A 14,516-nucleotide genomic window follows, 5' to 3' on the forward strand; every position below is an offset into this window, starting at 1 on the left:
AAAAAATGCTGGGCAGACGCGTGCACTTTTCGCTTGGATGGTAATTCCTCAGAAACGTGAGCGCCTGGCCGTTTCGGGATGACTAGGGTAGGCCTCTGCACGTTGTCTCTTAAAAACACGGGCGCGCTTTAACCATGCACGTGTCCGTAGCACGCGCAGGAGCTACCGGGCCTGACGTCGACCTCGCGAGCCATTGGTCGAGTGCAATAAGGCCACCGCCCCTCGCACCCGCGCATTGGCTACAGTGGCTCGCTCAGTCCCACCCATATACCCCCCCCTCGAGCTACAGCCGCGTGAGACTACATAGCACCTGAGTAACAGAAATGGTGGCGTGTCTCCCAAATAGCTTTAAATGGAAGCTTTTCCAGGGTTGGACTCGCAGTCCTTTGATGCAAGACAAAAATCTGTTAAATTAACATTTTGTCAGTTATATACTTCATTTCTTCACGCTGTGACTCCTTGCAAAAAAAAGAACAGTAATCCTTATAGTAAAATTGTTAAATGTAATTACTATTATAAATATAAACAAAGGTTAGAGCTTACGTAGTAGTGCTTAGAGGAAAACTAGATCTTCAAAAGTAACTGAATAATTAACAAATAAAATATGCCGTTTATGGTATAGTTCCATGGACTGATTCATTGGACTGAATAACACCCTTTTTTCACAAGAGTCAGAGTACAAATTGTACAGACGAGTACAGATTGCACCTGTCAATTACATCCAGCAAATGATGAACGTCTCTCTCTGCCACATAGACACAGGCAGACTGCCACATTTGCACTCCCTTTGCACATTCACGAGAAGTGAACATTCAACTTTCCCCCACCCACTATCGGTGTGTTAAATCCATGTGACAGTCATACCTCCCACTGTTGACAAGGACCATATTCCAAGAAAACAAAATCACTTTATTCCATGCCCTTCTGACTGAATTAACTTGTATTTTGGGGACTAATCAATAGAAGAAACGTTACGTAAACAATATTGCAGACTGAATTCCTCTAGCCCTAGTGGAACTACAAGGGGTTTTTTTTTTTGGGTGGGGGGGGAGGGAGAAGAAGGAAGTCCCATGCTGCCACCCTGTGGCCAATATAAATAAACGCAGCCTCGAATATTATTGAGTTTCAGGGTTGCTTTTAACGAGTTACCGGATAGAAAACTGGGCAAAACATAGCTACTAGAGCTTTAAGTTTTAGTTGTAGACGGAAATACGAGAGCATCCCAATCAATTTATTTCAGTGATACTACCACCTCCACAGTATTTTCATTTCATCTACTTCCATGGTGAAAATATAAAAGGCTAACTTATTCAGCATAATGCGCCGATAGATAGAATTGTCTGAAACGTACGTCTTGTAATGTTGCCTGAATTTTCACCAGCCATGCTCAATCAAAAATGAGCAAAAGTTACTGTGGCAACCATGCAGGCACATCATCTCTCCTGATATTTACTCCCTTGTGGTTACTGTTTAGAGACATTCACTCTACCTTTAACTAATTGGGGTACATTATTTAATTTAGTAAATGCTTAGTATAAAGAGGACATAACCTGACCTAGCAACAGGGGAATAAACAAAGACATAAGCTTGTACAGTTTTATTAAATGCTTGGGTATCATCAACAACCAGTTTATCATAGGCAAATAAAGTGATAGAAACATACTTATTACTTATTCTCAAGAAATAAAAGATGAGCTATGAGTAGTATGGCATCTCTACATAAGAAACTGTGAGAAAGGTATAAGGGATACGTTCATAGTTGGCAAGTTGACAGACTGTGTCAGACACATTAATACATTAATCAAGATCAGATCTAAAGTGACTTTCACTATCTTTCCCTACTACCTGCAGTGTAGCTATGATAAAAACATATTTGACCTTTGTTTTAAAAAATCATAACAATAATAAAATATTGACACAATTTACATTACAGTACACTTGTTGCTTTCTATTTCTAACTTAGACTATAAAAGCTTCACTGTGCTAACAGGTGAAATATCAATATGAGGAGGGCTTATTGCCTCATTCTACTGAAATTCGATCCTGGAATTCTATGGTTATTTGGGTCTTTCCAAATGTGTTCCTGAAGGGTCACTCTCCTGCAGAGTATAGTTCCACCCCAAATTGCTTTATAAAGCTCATCTCACTCTAGGAGCCGTGCGGTGGACATTTTCATCAGGTCAGTCAGGTCAGGGAACTGTACTCTGCATGCAAGTAACTCCCAAAGAGCAGGGTTGGTTATAGTCCTTATTACTGATTATCTAGGAAAGCCTTTTCCAATTTAAGTGCTGGTTCTTCTTTCTTCATGCTAGTTTTCATTGCAAAAATTCAAGACAGACATTGCACTAGCCTGATGATACACCTCTTCTGATTGGTTCTCTTCTTGATCAGTCACTACAATCACTAGCATGGAGATGAAGACACAAAGTAAAGCTTATTCTGGGAAACCTTTTTTTTTTTTTTTTTTTTTCCAATTTCATTTTATACAATTCCAATTGTATTCACCATTTAACCTTCTGATAAAAGTCCACAATCTCAACACTCATCCAACACATTAAGACCAGTGTTCAACATGCATGGATTTAAACAAAACACTGATCTTCCTCATAGGGTCTTTCTTTTCTCCTTATGCTACTAATGCATTTTTATACTAAAGAGCTCACATCCCCACACTTGCTCTAAGTGAACATCAACTACACGTTATACATATCAGAGACAGAATAATTCTACAGAGCATCTGCTGAAAAACAGTAAGCGTTACTGTTAGGGGAAAAGTACTGTATTAGTGAAATGACTATAAATTCGCCTAATGTCAGCCAAGGAGCCGAGGTTTTCTTTAATGCACACGGGGGTGTCGGACCATTTTGAAGACTGGATGGGAGTAATTAAGAGAGGGAGGCTGATATCTTTATAAAAGATATTTGCAATGCTTTCTAACTTTGCTCGAGGTTTAATTTGTAAGTTCAGTTTATGAGAGGAACCTGTGGATGATGAAAGAGAAAAGAATAAGCTCTAACAGCACTCAAAAGACTTTCTGAAGGCCCGAGAACCAAGTCAGATTAGTCTCTATACTTGTCATGCAAAATTCAATATGTCTTTCTACCACACATTAGTCTTTATGTTTAACGAAGGGCACTCAGTGACTGTATTCTATTTGCAGGGTTGAGATATTCCCTTTTCCCACCCCCCTCTTTAACATTTTTCCTGTTGTCAATTTCAAACAAAGCGCTCTCCTTTGTTTCAACTCTGACGGTTTTCCCTGACAAGTCCTCTTGTGTCTCGTGAGGAGCGCTGCGTTCCAGAAACGAGAGGGACAGAGTTTGCAAGAAAATGCTCGATTGGATAAATGAGAGCTCCTGTGAATGAGGGCTGAGAGGAATCTGCGAGACTGTTTCCCACAGACTGGACACCTCAGTCGATCTGGGGGGCACATGACTCTGGGACAGTGCCTAGCTGCTATGTGGACCACAAGTGCTGCCCGTCGTGAAAATGCTGTCAGGAAGCAGAAGGGACATGGGAATCGTCTGAGAGGGACTTGCAAAGAGAGCAGTCTGTATAGCTCAAGTTCTGCTGGAGGACCCAGTTCACATACTACACTGCTTCCTCCGCCTCCTCGTCTAAACCTCATTAGCATAGCCATTTTTTTCCGAAATTTACGTTGTCTTCGGCGAAAAGCTCTCCTCCTTCTCCTCTGATGTTTCCTCCTTTCATTTTTCTTCCTTCCTCCATCTGAGAGGTCCAGCTGCTCCCTGTCCCTTTTTGCGGTCGGGCTCCATTCGTAGCCTATCTTCTCTCTCCTGTCCCATCTTTTTTTTTTTTTCTTACGGCGCCTCAGGTCTTCCTCGCTGTGGAAGCCGTGGTGGTGGTGTGGTTGGACGTCAGCTGGATGCTGCTGGTGCTGCTGGTGGTGGTGGTGGTGGTGGTGGTGGTGGTGCTGCTGCTGTTGTTCAGGTGGAGGCAGTACAAGTGAGTGGACAGGTAGGTTTGGGTTGAGTGTATGTCTTTGGGCAGTCTGATACGTAGGCTCTCCTTTCACTCCTGTGTGCTGATGACTGAGGGACATTATGGAGGAACTTGAAGGTAGAGGTTGGGAGTAAGGGGCGGTATTAGAGGAAGAAGGGAGAGACGTACCAGCCTCGGGTACATAGAACAAGGGCGAGTACCCAGCTTGCGGCTGGGGCGGTGCCTGCTGATGACTGTGAAGGACTCCACCATGAGGCTGCTGGTCTCCTTGGCCTCCACCGGCTGGTGCAAGCTGGAGCAAAGCATTTGTGGCAGCTTCACTCTCAGATACAGAGCCCCCGACACCGCTGTCTTCTCCAGTCACACTCGTACTCCCCGGAGGTCCTCCTTGACCAGTACGTGCTAGGCCATGCTGAGACAGCCTGTGTCTTGTCAGGCTGTTAGAATATGCGAAGGCCTTTCCACAAACCTCACAAGAAAACAACTTGTCACCGCCTCCCTCGTGCACTGTTTGATGATGTGCCGTAAGGTGGAAGTGATGGCGGAAGGATTTCCAACATACAGCGCACGTGTAGAGTCTGGGTGGAGGCGGAGGATTCGGCGCTTGGGGTTTGACGTCCTGTGGGTACGGGTAGAATGATGTAGAATTCCCCTGGCCACTTGGAATCATGCTCCCACCCGGGGCTGGATAACTGGTAAGATTTTCTCCTCCAGGTGTTGTTGGTACTTCTTCCATTTCTCCTTTCTGATGTAGCTTTCCATGTCTTTTAAGGCTCTGGGCATATCCAAAGTCCTTTCCGCAAAGAACACATTTGTAGTTTTTCTCACCAGAATGTACTGTGTGGTGTTTACTGAGGTGAAATGCCTCTCTGAAGTATTTGCCACACACTGTACAGTGGTGAGGCTTTTCTCCAGTATGTATGCGGTCATGCCTTCGTAAGGTTTCTCTTCTTGCAAATCCTCGACCACAAATGCTGCACAAATATGGTCGAACATCTCCAATACCTGTCCTCTGAGAGGACTGTCTTCTTTTTGGAGCTTCTGCACCTGCTGTACCAGGTTCCTTCTTTTTACGAGGTTTTCGAGGCCGCTTAGGTTTTCCGCCTGGTGTCTGTTGATTTGGTTGTTGGCTGGAAGCCAAGGCATCCTGGCTCGCACCACCCCTATACGATTTATCCATCCCAGACGTTGAAGACGGACCTCCGGGTGAGCCTAGAGGGCCTAGACCCAGACCACCAAGAAGTCCTCCAATGATATCCCTTCTGTCATCTCCTCGACCCCCGCTGTGGTTAAGATCGCCACTCATGCAGTTTGCTGCTGCAGCAGTGATGGCAGAAATAGCATTATTGACAGAGCTTGTAACATCATCTTCAGAGTCATCCAACAGTGAGGAAAGAGGCAGATGTGCCGGCGGCGGCTGTTGGCTTTGGCCCTGTGGGTGCGGGTGCAAAGTAGGGGCTAACGGTGTCTTTCTAAGTCCCGCCCCTCCTATGCCTCCACCGCATAACGACGATCCGGAGTACAGGTTGCCTTGGGAGCGCTGGTCTTTGTAGTTTTCGTTGTAACCATCACTCCGGTAAGACACTGCATAACAAATCAAACAGTATTAATGCCACATACTGAAATGTCTTCCCAGCACGATATACACCAGAAATTCAATTGGTTTTTACATGGATTCAACTGGTTCAATCCTGGGAAAAAAATATGTGTGTATGTTACTCACCCACTGCACTAGTTACCATTCCATCACTGGAAGCCCCCGTTTTATTGCTCTTTCCACCAACTACAGAGCTGCTGCTGTCATTCTTCGGTCTTGGTCCTCTCCCTGACTTGCCACAGGTGCCTGAGGCTGCATGGTTCAGCAATGACGTGCTCTCACGGAAGCAGCGGCCACAAGCTGGACAACGGAAAGGTTTCTCCTCGTGAATCTTTTCGTGACGGGTAAGGGACTCACGCCGGTTAAATGCACGGCTACAAGTAGTGCAGGCATATGGCCGTGCACCGGAGTGGATGACACCGTGTTGAAGAAGGTGCCCCTTTTTTTTGAATCCTTTGCCACAATCTGAGCACTGGAAATTCTTGTCAGGACTGTGGCATGACGATGATGCTGAACTCTCTTGGGTTGAGTGGGGAATACTGGGATCCGCTGGGTGCAGAACGGGATTCACAATGTTGCTTCTGGTGCCTGCCGTACCTGCCGTGGTTATCTCGTGACATCGCAAGTGCCTGCGTAGACTGGAGAGGTGTGTGAAAGTTTTCCCACACTCTCCACAATGGTAAAGCGGTTCTGGTTCGGGCTGAGATGATGGCGGGGGCATGGAGCCGTGATTGTCAGTTTTAGAATTATTTGTCACCAAGACTGATGCAGATGTAGAAGAAGGAGCAGCGGAGGAAGATGATGACACTACTGAGGAGGAAGATGAAGGGGTCAAGTGGGGAGGAGGATCTCTACCAAGGCCCGACATACCAACAGGCCCACCTCCACCAAGCCCGGATGGGTTATCTTGGCTGAGACCGCCTGAGGTGCTACTGCTGCTGGGATTAGGATTTGCGGAGCTGTGACTGTTACTGCTGTTGTTATTGTTGCCACTGCTGTCAGATTTCCGTTGAGGCAAGTAGCCAGCCATCGCTTTCTTCCTCCTGCCTCCTCCGCTTCCACCTGCTGTACCGTCTCCTTTCCCTTCATCCTTGGAGAGGGAGAGGTGTAGAGGCAGAGGAAGAGGTAAACCAGCTTCCTGTTGCATCAGAGAGGCCAGCTGGTTGGAGGAGAGGACGGGGATACCTTGAAAGTCAAAACTGCCTAATGAGGAAGGCTGAGAGGAGGAATGAAGAGGGTGATGCGGATGTGGATGCGGATGAGACAGAGTGTGAGGCGGCAGCTGTTGCTGTTGTGGTGGATGCTGTTGTGGCTGTGGCAAGCTGGCCGAGTGGCTGTGTGTGTGGGAGGAGTGGAGGGCAGGGGGCGGAGCAAGGCCAGAACTCGATTCACCCCCAGTTTGGCTCAGACCAAGGCCAAGGTGGTTGTGGCTGCCTTGCTGGACCAAAAACTGCTCTAAGCTGGAATTAGCCGGCACTCCGGAGAGAAAATACTGATTAGCTGCTAGCATGCAGCTGAACTGTTGATGCAAGCTCCGTGCATCAGACGGGGGACCTGCCAACTGGTGACCTAGGGAGGTTACCGTACTACTGCTCGGAGGGTTGTTGGAGCTGGAAACAGAACTTGAAGGAGATGGAGAAGAGGAGGATGGTCCTGGGGATGCTTGAGGAACAGAAAGGCCTGGATGTAATGGGGGAGGTGGCGGTGGAACAGATGACACTAGCCCCCCAATTCCTCCCGAACCTCCTCCACCTCCACTACTACCTGCAAAATGGTCAAACCGTCCAACTCCCGGGTGCAGCTGTTCTTGTGCTAGTGCTGCCTCGGTTGGATGAAATGACCGCAGAAACTGAGGGTAGCCACTCACATGACTCCCTCCACTGCTACTGCCCCCAGACATTTTACTTGACTTCCTTGAACTCTGCGAGGACGAAGACAGTGACTGCTGCTGTAGTGGTGGTGGAGGTGCGCTCATTTTTGCAAAGATCGATGCCGAATCAGAGAAGGCACTGGTTCTAGATCCTTGGAGTGGGCCCAAGCCAAGTCCAGATAAAATAGCCCCAGAGGTTTCTACTTGTTGCTGTTGTTGCTGCTGCAACTGGTGCTGGTGAAGCTGCACTTGCTGCTGGTGTTGTAGTTGTCTCTCCAATCCAAGACCTTTGAACTGATGGGCTTGGTGTCCACTCAGCATCTCTATGATGTCCACATTGTATTTTCCAAACTGGAACATTTCCCAGTCACTGAAACATGGGTGTGCGATGGCAGCACCTTCTGCTCAAGGAGCAGCAATATCTGTTGCGCCGAAATTGCCAGATGAGGTGTGACAACGACAAGTGCAACCTGTAAAGGAAACACTGTTGCTTCTCTAACCTATTTCAGTCCACCCTTGCATATGGCCTGCATTGGACTGATTTGTTGTTAGATGACAACCACCAGCTGCTCCGACTTTAGAGACAATTGTGCCAAGCAGAAGCTGAGGGGCACAATAGCTTTTTCTATATGGTCTCTGATATTCCAGTTCTGAAACACACAATTCAAAGGTTATGTTTGATTTATGAGTTTTTAACAGTTCTGTGTCTCAGAGCTTCATAGTTACCTAAATCAAATGTCTCTGATTAAGAAAATCTGTCTCACTTTTATTTTCACAATACAAAGCTTTGTCAATGTTTTCCTTGACTTGCACATTGGTCAGTTCCTCTTCAATGTCAATATCTTAGAACTTGTCTTTTATGCAACATCAGTGGAAAGAATACATGTAATGTTTCGTGTTCACATTTAGAGAGAGGCACATTTAAGTGCTATGTTTACTCTTTCTCAGACAAAACCTAGTTCATTAGTTGTTTTGACTTGCTTGGTTACATTCCTGAGTTCATGTTCATCCTAGATAAAGATGGATTATCCCAAGGACCATATGTTGGGCTCATTAGTCAGTGATTGTTAATTTTTAATCCATTTAGGCCATGTGACATACAACTCACTTTCCATGTTTCAGCAAATATGCCTGTCATCTTTTCAATGCCAAAATAAATATCCTCCTTCTTTACTCTTATAGGCATGGGAATTTTCTCCATGCCACTCCTCTTCTCACTGTGAGACAGAAAAGGAGAAATATGTGAGATGAATCTATTTCTCACACGTGCCAAGGTGTTTCCTACAACACTGGAAGCAGTCTAATAAATACATACATAAACACACAGTGACTTCGTAAAATCAGCTGAGAATAATTTACTATGATTAAATTACAATTTTAACATATATAATTAGATATTTAAAAATTAACTTAACACCTAATTAATAAAATCGAATTTTTAAAAAATCGACAGAAATAGATTTCCGTTTTCAAATTGTAACGATGTTATTACATAGCATTTACTGTGTATTGCACACTTCTTATTTTATGAAGGTGCAGCCTATAATGTTGTTATTAAATATAAAACATATTGCAAATATGTAAAAACAACAGTTTAACAATAAGTCTTTAATATAAAGAATGGTTATATTAATCTAAAACAACTTGATTTTCTCATTTATCGCATATACTACACATGCATAGGTCTATGCAGCTAATACCAAGCGATATAAACGGTAAAGCGTTTGAAGAGATGTTACTTAAATTAGTCTTTAAAAACGCAGTCCTAAATTCGGTAACACTGATAACGGTTATCGTAGTGCGTCTTGATTCACTCCTTTAACGAGCGTCCTATCATAACCATTTGTCTAAGGTGTAAAGAAATTAAAACACACTTTTATCTAAATTCCACAAGAAAGAACAATAAGTGAAACACTTCCAAAAGTTGTAAACGTTCTTGTGCAGTAATTTTCGTTTTCTTATGCCCCGAGCTGTTGGTATCACACGGCAATGCTAGCCAGAAAAGAAAAATGATGTTGCGTGGACCGTGCGAGTCGTCAGAGGCAAGAGGGAGAGGTGAATTTGTAGGAATTATTACATCTGCTGATAGCACTGCGTGCCGCAAAAGGAAAATGTCCATTTGGACGCGCTCCAGGTGGCGATGGAAATCGTCAAGAGACACAAAACGAACGCTAACGAGCATGACGACGCTGCCACCAAATGTGATTAAAAAAAAAAATAAATTACAGATACGTAACGCTAAAAGATGGGTCTACATTTAACGCGTCGCTAGCATGCAAAACAGCTGGCTAAGACCGTATATTCGGCTAGCAACGGGACACAGCCTGCTTGCTATGCCACCAGCAGCTACATGATGCTCGGACCCAACATCTGCAAGCCTTAATATAGGAGCAACACGTCGTTAAAACTTTGATAGTAAAATGCATCATAATGAAATCATAGTCGAAACAATAAAGCAGGCCTTTTTACCTATGCATCCATCTTTTAGACTGGACAAGAGTTGAACGGGGCCTGTTACACTCTCCCTCCCTGTCCCTCTTGCTCATATGCCCCTTGTTCTGCTTGCTGTTTTCGGATCGTTAGCTTAGCTCGCAAGTAAACCTTATTTTCACTGCAACCCCGCTGCGTCCACACAACACCTTTTGTCCATTATATTAATTACAAAGTATGCTTAGCATAGATCTGTCCTATTTTAAACTGCACCAAACCTTGTTTCAACCGATGCATTTTTTAAATTTTTTTTTTTTTTTGTGTCGGCTAAAATATTTTGGACTGTCTATGTTGGTTTTTAGAAAGGAACGAATGACGTGTGAACACTTTACATCGGTCGTTTCCGGCCTTTGGAACACTTCCGGTTAGTGTAGCTGCGTAATTTGCTTATGGTCAGTTGATGGTTTATTTTTTTGTCGGTAGACGTTTGAAATGTCAAACATTAAATACGGTTTAAAGGAAAAGTATATTCGATCGGTCTTTTTGTTCGCTGAACTGATTCCCGTCTAGCGATTAAGGTGTTTCATTGCAGCTATTTAAGTAGCTGCGTTGCTATTTGATGTAGCTAAGCTAACTGTCCAGCTAACGTAGTAGAATGTGTACTGTGTGTTAACTAAAATGAACTGTATCATTGTCTTCGCAAGTCGTTTTTCATACTTGCGGTGCCTCTTCATGCCTTCACTTGACATACTTTTCCTCGGTGAAATGTGAGCGGACAGTGGCCATTTTATTATACCTTGACAGCTCAAATTGAAAAATCCATGTCCACATCAAAATGGCTGCCTCGTTCTTGGCACTGGTTCTATCTAGGTGGACAGGGAATAAAGACAATATGGTGGAGTGGCATACATATATAGTGTCTCTCTGGCACTCTCTCTCTCTCTCTCTCTATCTGTGTGCGTGTAGTCAGAATTGCAAACGAAGCATACAAGGTTTCCAGCGAAACGACATTTTGAACAGAGGTCCCACAGCTGTGGAAGCAAAGTAAGGGATCCTGAAGTTCTAGATGAGAGTGCTTAAGTGGTGTTTCACCGCATAGCTTCAGAATCACCCTATCAAATGTGTGTGTTTTATATGTTTTATGTATTTTATATAGTACACGAAGGAAAAACGGGACGTTTCTTGTGCAGCTGATGAAGGGCCTCTGAAACATTCACATTGTGTATTTCCCTATATATATATATATATATATATATATATATATATATATATATATATATATATATATATATATATATATACACACACACACACACACACATATATATATAGAGAGAGAGAACGTTTAAAAGCATGCAAATTCACTATATGGGTGTGCTGATAAGGCAGATAAAGACAACAGTTTCATCAGTTGACTTTATTTTACAAAGGTGGAATTATCACAATTGTATATTTGCCTTATATTTGTTATCTATTAGGGATACATAAAACAAAGCACTTAATAAAACAAAATGTGAGATTTTGACATTTTTGCAGATAAAAGCTTGACTGACTTTTGACCAAACATCCTCTCTGGTTCTACATTCAACATATTCCACATATTCCATCCTCTCTGTTTCCTAAATATACACTTTCAAAAAAAAAAAAGGCTGTGGGCCTACCAATGGTTACCACCTGAATAATTCTATGGGGTTCTTTTTCTTCGGTCAGTAAGTTCTAATTCATTTGTTTTCTATGCTGCTTAAAAAGGCTTATATGTTAATTGTGAGGGATCACACTTTTATTGATAATGTGTGAGGAAGAACCTTTCTTTGATGGTTCTTTACAAAGGGATGTTCCTTCAGATTGTAGCCTTTCTAGCATACACTGAATATGATTTGATAGAATTAGGGAGCGAGACAGAACATTTCCTTGGTGATAATTTTACAGAGGGGTTCCCATTCAGGGTGTAGACTTCATAGTATATATCGAATATGATTTGATTGTACTAGCCATAAAAATTGTAGGCCTTACATTAGCACAACTGATGGTTTCTTATTCTTTGCACTTTTAATTGAAACATTTCATAAAAACTTATAGTTATGGCTTGTGGGTACAAAACTGAACAGACATTGCTACAGACTTTTTAAGACAAAAATGCTAAATTAATTTAGCTATTCTAATATTCCCTGAAATAAACATTCAAACAGCTGAAATTGTATTAAATCAACCTATTATTAATTTACATACACACTATGACATCATATCAACTCATCGTTGATGTCATTGCAACAATGAGACTGGCAAGCTTCTTTATGATGGTTACACTATGACATCACACTAAGGAATGTCTGAATGCACTCATCAGGATGCACTGAGAATTAGTAGAATGAGCGCCTTTTGTGCTTGTATTTTGTACTCATAATTCTCAAATAATTTAATGAGAAAGATAGATATCTAAAAACAAGTTAACACTATAACCACAGAAGAAAAAATATCACCATCATAATGTGAAGATAATCATTAATCATAACAGCAAGAATAAATATCACCAATAACCATAATATTAACTGTCATAGTAATGACAATAACAAACACTTATGTATAAGAGTCTGTAGGAAGATTGTCTCTAAGTTTTGTTTGTACTTCATCAAAATACATTTTATTTCCTGTCAAAAATTAATGTAACCTACTGTCACCGTGGATTTCTTTTACTCATACACCTTCAAAGTAGTAGGCAGTTTACTCCAGACCTCTTGAACAGAGAGACATAATTACATTTGACTATGCTAGTTATGAATTGTTTACCAGTACTTGCAATAAAATGTGTAAAAAATGTAAAAAAAAAAAAAAGAAGAAGAAAAAAAAGAAAAGGAAATAAATGTAAATTAAACCTTTCCCATTGATAGAATGATCGGATAAGGACTAAACTGGTGTATAGGCTAGCCTATCCCGTTGGCTAGGCCGATGTAATCATTACTCCACTTTCTTTTTGCTTCTACCATAGGCTTAATATCTCAGTCTATATACATTAATGGGTTACTGTTTTCAGGGTTGTCATTACCATTCAAATAATAATTAATAATCTGTAGGTAGGCAGTGTACCACTGACACACATGTAGTATAGCCCTTAATATTAATAAGTGTTATTAATTATGATATTGGGTGTGATTCTCCGTCCATATCTGGAACCGTGTGAGCCGACCTGCTGTCTCCTCTTGTTTAGTCATTGCTGTAATAGCACTGACACATGGCTTTAGGGAGGTTCCAACAGCAACCCAGCAAATTTGTTTGCAAGCTCCTCTAAGTGCGTGTGCACACCTGAGCTTTATGACGTTGTTGCGTACTGTGCTCCCTATTATTAATGTAAATGACTGCTTAACAAACCTCTTCCCTCCACAAAAGGTATGTGAGCGCAATTTTCCTTTCGCTGCTGTTCTCCTTGCCTACGTCACATTTATAACAGTTTGAGGCATTCACACAGTTGAGATCTTTTCGGCAATACATACAGGATACATGGAGCTTAAAACGAAACACGTATGTGCACAGCCTTACAGAAATCTGCATTCATGGCCAACATCCTTTAGTTTATGCAAAATGTCCTTGTCACACCCCTGCATTTGAACACTGAAGAAAGGGTTGGCTCAGAATCCATACAAAGTGCCATTGATCATTAAGGAGTTCATCTCGGGTGGAGAAGGTGGATGATTGTCATACATATCTCATGTTTTTGTCCCTCTGGGCTGGGCTGTTCTGCCCAATCAAGATGGCTTTTAAGGACAAGTTTCCAAACCACTTCCTTGGGATATATAGGTTGAAGGGGAAGAAATAATCATTATTGGTTATATTGTACTCCACACAGAATCTGAGAATATGTTTTCAGTGATTTTTATCGATATCCCAACAAGCCTAATTTCAACAGAGCAGTCCTCATAAATTATGTCCATGAACACATCTGGCAGAAGATGAGATGAAGAGTTTATAGTGTATGACAAAGGCAATAATCCTATGGTTTTCCTAATGGCAATGTAATCCAAGGTTTCTTCAATCTCTGGGCAGATTCTTTCTTATTTGTTAAAACATTTTAATAGTGGTGATAGTTTTTGGAATAACAGCAAATTCTTGTTTCACAGATTGTTATATAGATCATATAATGTTTGTTGGACGACTTCTTACCTCTAACCCATTGTACCCACTGTGAGCATTATAGAGAGTTTGTTTTTTGTTTTTTGTCTCACAGGACTGACAAAGTCCTAAGTGGAGTAAGAAATCTCTGGTCTGAAGGATGTTCTAGAGTAAACACATGGCACACACTCGGTCAGCAGTTTTTGTCCCCCTTTTTTTTGTTTTTTTTTTGGTTTGTTTGTTTTTTTTTTTTTTCTTTTTTGTTTTGATGAATGTTCCATTGGACATTACTCAAACATATGGCTCTATTGTGGCATTAAATGTCATGATTTTTAAATATCCCAGTAAAAACATGACACAGTGACATTAATTTCTGCTTCCTCACCAGGTTACTGAGTCTCTTCATGTATGATATTCATTTGTTTACATCAATGTTTAATGAGGTGGCTATCATGCAGAATTATTATACTGCAATTATGGCTGAAATTTTACAAAGAGAAAAAAACAGCAATTTTTAAGCGTCAAACCTTCAAGACCGTTGTCTTCTCTCTG

At 42.0% G+C, this 14,516-nt stretch overlaps 1 protein-coding gene across 4 annotated transcripts; it reads right to left on the reverse strand.

Annotated features, from left to right (window-relative positions):
* Nucleotides 1-1,582: 1,582 nt before the first annotated feature.
* On the reverse strand, nucleotides 1,583-11,055 carry si:dkeyp-69b9.6 (zinc finger protein 865). 4 transcript variants are annotated; one of them, XM_026999101.2, is made up of 4 exons: nucleotides 10,578-11,055; nucleotides 8,539-8,647; nucleotides 5,687-8,080; nucleotides 1,583-5,547 (listed from the first exon to the last, which is right to left on the reverse strand). In XM_026999101.2, the coding sequence occupies exons 3-4, from the start codon at nucleotides 7,788-7,790 to the stop codon at nucleotides 3,137-3,139; spliced, it is 4,515 nt and encodes a 1,504-aa protein (XP_026854902.2). In that variant the 5' UTR covers nucleotides 7,791-8,080; nucleotides 8,539-8,647; nucleotides 10,578-11,055; the 3' UTR covers nucleotides 1,583-3,136. The 4 variants fall into 4 exon arrangements, with proteins under 4 accessions (XP_026854902.2, XP_026854900.2, XP_026854903.2 ...); XM_026999099.2 differs by lacking the exon at nucleotides 10,578-11,055 and adding an exon at nucleotides 9,900-10,214; XM_026999102.2 differs by lacking the exon at nucleotides 10,578-11,055 and adding an exon at nucleotides 9,305-9,638.
* Between the last annotated feature and the right edge of the window lie 3,461 nt (nucleotides 11,056-14,516).

The sequence above is a fragment of the Electrophorus electricus genome, chromosome 10 (assembly GCF_013358815.1).
Source record: "Electrophorus electricus isolate fEleEle1 chromosome 10, fEleEle1.pri, whole genome shotgun sequence".
Taxonomy (NCBI): domain Eukaryota; kingdom Metazoa; phylum Chordata; class Actinopteri; order Gymnotiformes; family Gymnotidae; genus Electrophorus; species Electrophorus electricus.

What these genes read in the sequence shown, in the direction of transcription:
- si:dkeyp-69b9.6 (XM_026999101.2), bottom strand. Translation starts at nt 7,790, where the DNA reads ATGTTCCAGTTTGGAAAATACAATGTGGACATCATAGAGATGCTGAGT. An exon ending in AATGGTAACTAGTGCAGTGG is followed by an intron (nt 5,548 to 5,686) that starts GTGAGTAACATA and finishes TTTGTTATGCAG; the next exon opens with TGTCTTACCGGAGTGATGGT.